The 7,432-nt window shown below is 43.3% G+C and overlaps 1 protein-coding gene across 5 annotated transcripts in view; it reads left to right on the top strand.

Moving 5' to 3' along the window:
• The first annotated feature begins 527 nt into the window (after positions 1-527).
• The window catches only part of Grid2 (glutamate ionotropic receptor delta type subunit 2), a 1,480,136-nt gene continuing 1,473,231 nt past the window's right edge, over positions 528-7,432 (top strand). Inside the window, exon 1 of one of the 5 annotated variants that reach the window (XM_087215774.1) lies at positions 528-967. In XM_087215774.1, coding sequence (XP_087071900.1) covers positions 880-967 — 88 coding nt within the window. In that variant the 5' untranslated portion in view covers positions 528-879. The remainder of the gene's footprint in view (positions 968-7,432) is intronic. The other 4 variants (XM_087215775.1, XM_087215773.1, XM_021261081.2 and 1 more) reach the window with 4 other exon arrangements.

The raw sequence follows: 7,432 nt of genomic DNA, 5'->3' as shown, positions 1-7,432 counted from the left end.
GTGGTTATTAGAGAGAAGCTCTTCCTCTCTCGGTTTCCCCTCTCCGCCTGACAGCACCGCTCTCTCAAGCTCGCTCCTTCTCCTAGGTGATCCATTTCTAGGCAACGCGGGGCTGCCGCGAAGCTGCCGGCTCCCTCGCACCCGCATCCCGCCCGGGACCGGCTCCGGAGCATCCTGCAGCCCAGGCGGGCGCCTCGACCCCGGCCTGGCCGCCACCGCACCCGGCGCGAGTCCCATCTCCGCCTCGGCACTCCGCGCCGCCTCGCAGGCAGGGGCTTTTCTCCGCATCGCTGTCCGCATTACCGCGAAGTTCACTTTCCCGGCCACTCCTGGAGGGGGCTCTTCCCTCCCAGCCCGTCGCCTCCTCTCCCCGCGCTCAGGCTGTGGATGCTGAGCCCGGCTCTCCGGGCTGGCCGGGCGGGCGGGAGGCGCGGAGGGCGCGACCAGCGCGAGGGGGCGCTGGGCGGCGGGGCGCTGGGACCCCAGCCCCGCGCGGAGAGGGTGCGCTGAGCCCGGGCCTCGCCCCCTGCCCGCCCCAGCGCGGCCGAGGCTGTATACGTTTCCACAAAGCCAAACTGCTCACAACTCCGGCGAGGCCGAAATCCCCCGCCAAGTGACACGGCCCTGAGACGGAGGTCTCCCGGCTGGCTCTCCGCTTCCTCCGCCTCCCTGGGCGACGGCCCGCGGCTTCGCTCTGGCGACAGGAATTTGGAGCGAAAGAAAAAGCTGCGCCAAACTCTGTCGTGACCTCAAACTCTTTGGACTGCTTCTGGTTTTATTTTTTCTTTTTCTTTCTTTCTTTTTTTTTTGTTTTTTTTTTTTGGTTTTTTTTGAATATTGGAAGAACATCATCCTTCAAGAAGATCGGCATAGGAGGAGATGGAAGTTTTCCCATGGCTCTTGGTTTTGTCCGTCTGGTGGTCTCGAACCTGGGACTCGGCGAATGCGGATTCGATCATTCACATCGGTAAGAAAGACGCCTAGCGTGGGCGCTTTCACGGGCCCCTTGCAGCCCGAGGGTGACTCAGTGCAGGTGGCCCGGCTCCTCGCCCCTTCCCGCTCGCGCCCGTGCGCCCACGCCGGTTTGGGGAGGACCGTGGCTCCGCAGGGACCAGAGGCGCGGGGGAGAGCGCTCGTGGGGGTCTCGGCTGGGCTCCGCGGGGGTTGGGGAGTGTGGGCTCCAATGTTTGGGGAAGGGAAGTTTAATCGAGCCTGCCTTCCATCTTTCTCCCGGATGTGCCTTTGCTCCATTTGGGGGAAAAATTATCTGTGGGGGACGCAGGCGGTGTCACCTGTGAAGCGCAGGGACCGGGGTGCGGGGCTCCCTCCGGATGGAACAGGTGGTTTGGCAGCAGAGCGGCCCAGGCGCCCGGCGCAGTGCGCAGGTGGCGGGGTGCCTGATGCGCCCCGCCTGGCTCCGGGGCCCCGCGGTGCCGGCGCAGAGGGCCCCAGCGCCGAGCCCCGGGCAACACGGCCCGGGCATGCGGGACCGCGGGGGAGCCCAGGCACAGGCCGTGGGCCTCTCGCCTCGCCTCCCGGCCAACTCGGAGTCGCCGCGCCATGCGGCGAGCGGAGGCGCCGCCCGGAGGAGCCCAGGCCCCAGGACGGAGCGGCCGCCGGAGGAGCTCGCGGCCCCACCTACCGGCGGCCCGACGGCCGCGGCGGGGGCTGGGCTGCTCGGCGTGGGCAAGCAGGGAGCTCGCGGCCAGGCTCCAACTCCTCTCACCTGCTAATCCGCGGGAGCCGGAGCCGGGCGGAGAGCTGCTCTCTCAGCCCTGTCTGCGTTAATGCGACGATTTCCCTTTCGGGAATTTCGCCTCCCGGGGCAGCCAAAGCTCTTTGGAGGACTGCACCGAGGCCCCGGTTGGGGAATTTTCTGGGCACGGGACTTTTATCCACCCACTCGGTTTGGTGTTCTGCTGAGCGAGGCGACAGATGGGTCACAGCTTCTCTCCTTTCTGTCCCCTTGCCCCTTCCCCGCGCATCCTGCACACACACACACGCACACGCACACACACGCGGCCGGCTGCAGGTGGCGGGTGTGCCCTCCTGAGCTAGGGGCTCTGTCTGGTGTGGCCGCCCGCAGGGGTCAGCCCCTCAGCCCCAGGAGCTCTGGCTGCAGGTCTGGGCGGCTCTTCCTCAACATGTCTGCCGTCCGCCTTCATTTCCACCAGTGGAACTGTACACTGTTTCTGTGCGAGGGGTAATGAGGTCAGGATTCAGAAAGCCTTGCACTTGTGCATTAAGTAAATTAAGCATTACATAGCTTGCCTGCTGGATCCCTTTTTGCCTGGGAGCTAACAGTGCCTGCCCGTGAGGCAGAACTTTTCAGGGAGAAATTATGATCTCACCGAGGGATTGAGTGGTTTTCTGATAAGAGTTTGGAAATGAACTGTGCTCCTCTGAAGGAAAGGTCCTACAGGAGTTCTAATTGTAAATGGAGTGAATATTCGTCATACCTTTATAGTCATTTTAGGGTTAGGGATTTCTGACTTACGCTTCTCATCCCTCAGGAGGAAAGGCTTGTAAATAAATGCTTTATTGCTTAGTCTATGGTTTACATGAAAAATACATTCTTTACAAACATCAACAGCTCTTCTGTCCTCTATCAGATGAGTACTATTTTGTAATGCAGTCTGGGCATTTGTTTCAAAATAGAACACAACTGTTGTACTTTTCCCTTTGATTACTATTGTTTATCAGTGTGATGCGGCTGATATATAAACAGATTTTTTTAAAGTAGCTGTGTAGAAATTAAATATTCCCTTCGAAATCTAAATGTATGTCTTAACTCTGTATATCCTACTAAGAGTAGTAGTTACTACTCAGACAATTTGAATCGAATGTAATTACTGCATTACACAAGGGAATTAGCTTTAGCCTGCATAGAATTGCAATGAAGCTGATTTCCTCAGAAAACTTCATATCTTTTATAATATACTGAAGATGGCTAATTTGTGTTTCAAAAGTAAAGCACTCATTCTTCCCCACCCCCACTTTCAGCAAAACTATGATAAATGCAAAGTATATGTCCCTAGTGAAATGGCCAGGTACCAGTTAACTTGAGCTGGGTTAGTTTACTTGGCTGAGTAGGGAAAGAGAATTTTCCTTAGGTGGTGAATGCTTTCATTTAAATATTTAATGTGAGAAAAATGATTAAGATGAAATGCTTTTGTTCAGGACTAAAGGGATGAAAGTGATAATACTGTAGAGAAAGGAAGTATTTCAACTCTAGAGATTTAAGCAGCTATGAAGAAATGAAAGATTTCCCAGCCTCATGTGATGTGTTCTAGCAGAAAGTAGCTGCAGTAGGTAGTTCAGGCAAAGAGGAAAGATTAAAGACATTGCTGTAATAGCTTCTTTAAATATTGAATCCTTTCAGTATTGAACCAGATCATATATAGTATGAAAACTCTCTCTCTCTGTCTCTTTCCCTCTCTCCCCTGTCTGTCTCTGCCTCTCTGTGTGTGTGTTTTTACTTCATGCAAGAAGTTTTATAAAGTCAATTACATATTTTTAAATCTTTTATTAAACACATTAGTTCACTATAATGATGAATATAATGGTGAAACCATAATGAATGAAATAAAAATATTTATTCCTCTTATTATTCACAACATATAATTACTTTGAGTTTCTGTTAAATTGTATGTTACAAATACTTAATATTTACATGTTTGCTCCCTACATGTCACACACACACACACGCACACACACACACACAGACACACACACACAGACACACACACACACACACACTGTGTTTGGAAACAAACTGCCCTCCATTGTGATCTTCTTTGCCTTGAGGAAAGAAAGGTCTTTTAACATATAAAAACTATGCAGTTTTGAATTATGCTTCTACTTTGAGGCTGTGCATTGATTGAGTAATTTCATCAGACCAACATTACTTGATTGCTTAGAAGTTTCCTAATGATCTGCATGCTGCAGGAAGAACCAAAAAGTCGTGAGTAGAATGGCAACGATACGGTGTTTTATGAGGCTATTCAGAAGTCTCTCTGATTTATGTAGCTAGAAAGCTCCAAAGTCTTTGAGATTAGCCATGCTGACTACTATTTTCTTCATACATCAGTCGTCCCATGCTCTGTATTCCTTAAACACAACGGGAGTTTAGAGTACTGCTTTAATTAAGCAGGGATTAGGTGGCATTTCCAGTCAGCTACACAGTTTGTATTTTGCTTCATATCTAATATGGAGGATCTCATGTTTTAACAGTTTAACATATGCTAGTTTCTTTATCTGGTTCCTGCGCTCATGGAGCTGATTGAAAATGAGCTATCCTTAGTTATATATCTCTACAAGGGAACATTCAAGTATTGTCCTTATTCATATGTTACACCAATCACTAACACACATTGCTTGTTATCATAGTAGAATACCTTATGTCATCAGGGAGTAGAGAGAAGCATTTATTCATGATTTTCTCATAAGCAGATACTTTATCCTCTGAGAGCATAATCATCAACTGTGACATTATTAAAAGTCTAAAACAATTCATAGAATATTTGAGACACTTCGGAGAATATTTTCCTTATAAGAATGTGGAAACGAAAGAAAAAATTGGGTGAGTAAAATGTGTCAAAACATTAAGAAACGATAATAGATGGCAGATATAAAGCATCAGTTTTCCCTAATTTTGAACAGAGAACTACCTTGTGAGACACAGAATGCAAACACATTCCCAGAAGGTATCCTGTGTCTTCTTCCAAGTATTTACTTCTCAACTGTTGAAATGAGTTGCACTAGTTAATGATAACACCCAGGAGTCATCAGGGACTCTGTGTAATATATCTCAATGAGTTTTCATCCTAGTTTTACTTGCAGTGGCTGTTTGCTTCCTAGGTTTGGGGAAAATAGTATAAACTTTTAGAATGTACTAAGATACATAGGTTATTATTATCCTTTTCCACATCATCACTATAATTATTGGAAGCACAATTCAGGTATGCATGAAGATAGACAATGTTATTAACAAGAGACATCAGTAATAACATGACTCATAGCTGTTATGCTGAGGACCTTTGCTTTCTATTCCAGGTCAAATGTACATCCAATAAATATCTCCTAGAAAATTTAAGTATGAATAAAAATCATGATGATTAACTTTTAACTTGTCTAAAAAGTAGAAACCAGCTGAAATTGTTGGGAGCAATGGGAAATACATTTCACTCAATTCTGACTTCTAAGGTGTATTTTAATCATATTTTTATCTTCATGGCATATTACAATTTTTAGACCACACTTTATAAGCCAGGTTTTTTCTTCTTATACCTGTGTATGTTCCTTTATTTTTAAAAGTAAGACATTTTCATTTCTATTGGATCATCACCATATGTCAGAGTGTAAACAACACATTGGTAAGCAACACTTAGTGTTACTACAAATATAATATTTATCAAGAAATACATTTCTGACCTATAAAGATGTCTTTGCCATTAGGTGTCACTACATTCTGAGCTGTACTTTGTTGTCCTACTTGAAAACCATGTGGAATACTTTTTAAATCCTCAGGAAACAATGCCATTTAATGAGGTTTGTGATACTATAAATACAAGTGTTTTTTTATTTTCAATCTAGAAAAATAAGTATTGTCCCTGGCTCTTACATTCTGTAATAATTTTATTCTAGGACCTATGGACAACTGGGATTCATTAGATATATAACTTTTCCCACAAATTTAAAGTAGGAACATATTATTAAATGAATATTATTCTCTGAGAAAAATAAACAAAAACAAAAAGTTAAAACACCAAGAAGGATAAAAGTATGCTTAATAGTGAACAAAATAGTTTGTCAGGCAGTTTCTAACTAGAATGGTTCTGCTTACCTGTAGGACATCTGGGCTTCCTGACAGACTGTGACTTGAAATGCTGTATATATGTGTGTGTGTGTGTGTGTGTGTGTGTGTGTGTGTGTGTATAATATATGGTAATAGAGTTGTAAAAATATATGTTGACAAAATACAGATATAACTATATACAATATCAAGCATTAAATTCTGTGAATATCATATATGTTTTCAGGTAATTTTTGCCTTGTGAATAGTAGGTTTTAGGTTTTGTTTTTTGGAGTTGTTTTGTTGTTTGTTTTGTTTTGTTTTTTGGTACTGGGGATTGAACTTGGGACCTTGCACATGTGAGGCAGGCGGTGGAACCACTGAGCTAAATCCCCAGCCCAGTAAGTTTTAGGTTTTGTATCATCACCCTAGACAGACATACCGCCACCATAACACTATCACCACCAGAGAGTTTGTTGGAACACATGAAACCAGTGTCTGTTCTCTTAATATTTTCTCTTGTTTCTTTAGTTTTTTGAAAAAGAAGCACAATCTTCATTCTAGCATATCCCACTATAAAAAATAATGGAAGAGGAAATTTAGGTCAACTTTCAATCAGATAATTTAGTTGGAGGATTAACAAAATCATGTAATTAGATAGTACATGAAGGTAAATGAAGAAATTGTCTTACTGTGTTAGAATTTGGCTATGGCAATATTAAATAATGATTAATTATTAGTTGTAATAATATAGTATTAAAAGCAGAGTAAGATAATCAGCTGGATGTATAAAGGACAAAGAATACTAAAATAATTCTGGAATTGATTATTAAGGACATCTGTGGAATCTAGTCATTTATATTGATGAATTGTAGACTTTTGGTATAGATACAAATTTCAGATGAATGCAAAAAACATAGAGGGAATGTTAGGATATAATAAACACAAATTCTGGATTTGAATCTAGGAAGTTTGAGCCTACATCCCAATTTTTATAAAAAGGTAATTAAGCAATATTGGAAAGTTTCTTTAATCTCACTTTTATTAACCCTAAAACAAGATTTAGACTAATGTTCTCTTAAACTCTGAAATTATATGAATTGAAAAAAAATTCAATATTTGTGGAACAAAGGAAGGAATTAGAAGAAAGGTTATAGTCACATGTGATTCATATAGCCATACTCAATAGCTAGATTAAGAGTGAATTTTGAGAAAAGAAAATACAAAAGGAAATTTTAAAAAAACCTGTAATCACTCATTTTAACGACCCCTTAAAATGAAGATGCTGATTGATGAGAAGACAATTACCACTAATAAATGTATTTATCACATATTCTGAATAGCTTTGTTTGCAGAGCAGTTTGAGATAGCAGTTTGAGATAGCTAGATTTATTTGCTTTTTAGTTTTAGATTTGTTTTGTCTAACATTAATACAAGTGTTACCTACAATGTTGTTGCAAACTTATGCTCAGGAAGGCTAACTGGAAGCATGAGTAGCATACACTAGTTTGTAGAATTTACAAACTGGAAGCCCATGAGGAATATTAACATAAGTTTGATATCACTTGAAAAGTATAGAGCATAAATAACATGTTCAGAGTCCTTCATTGTGTTGGATTCTTCCTTTGGGTGGTTGTG

This window comes from Heterocephalus glaber, unplaced genomic scaffold (genome assembly GCF_053883595.1).
Source record: "Heterocephalus glaber isolate CG9 unplaced genomic scaffold, H.glaber_assembly_v1.0 deba00001454, whole genome shotgun sequence".
NCBI lineage: Eukaryota > Metazoa > Chordata > Mammalia > Rodentia > Bathyergidae > Heterocephalus > Heterocephalus glaber.
The sequence above is the reverse complement of the archived record's forward strand: the minus strand, read 5'-3'. Positions and strand labels throughout refer to the sequence as shown.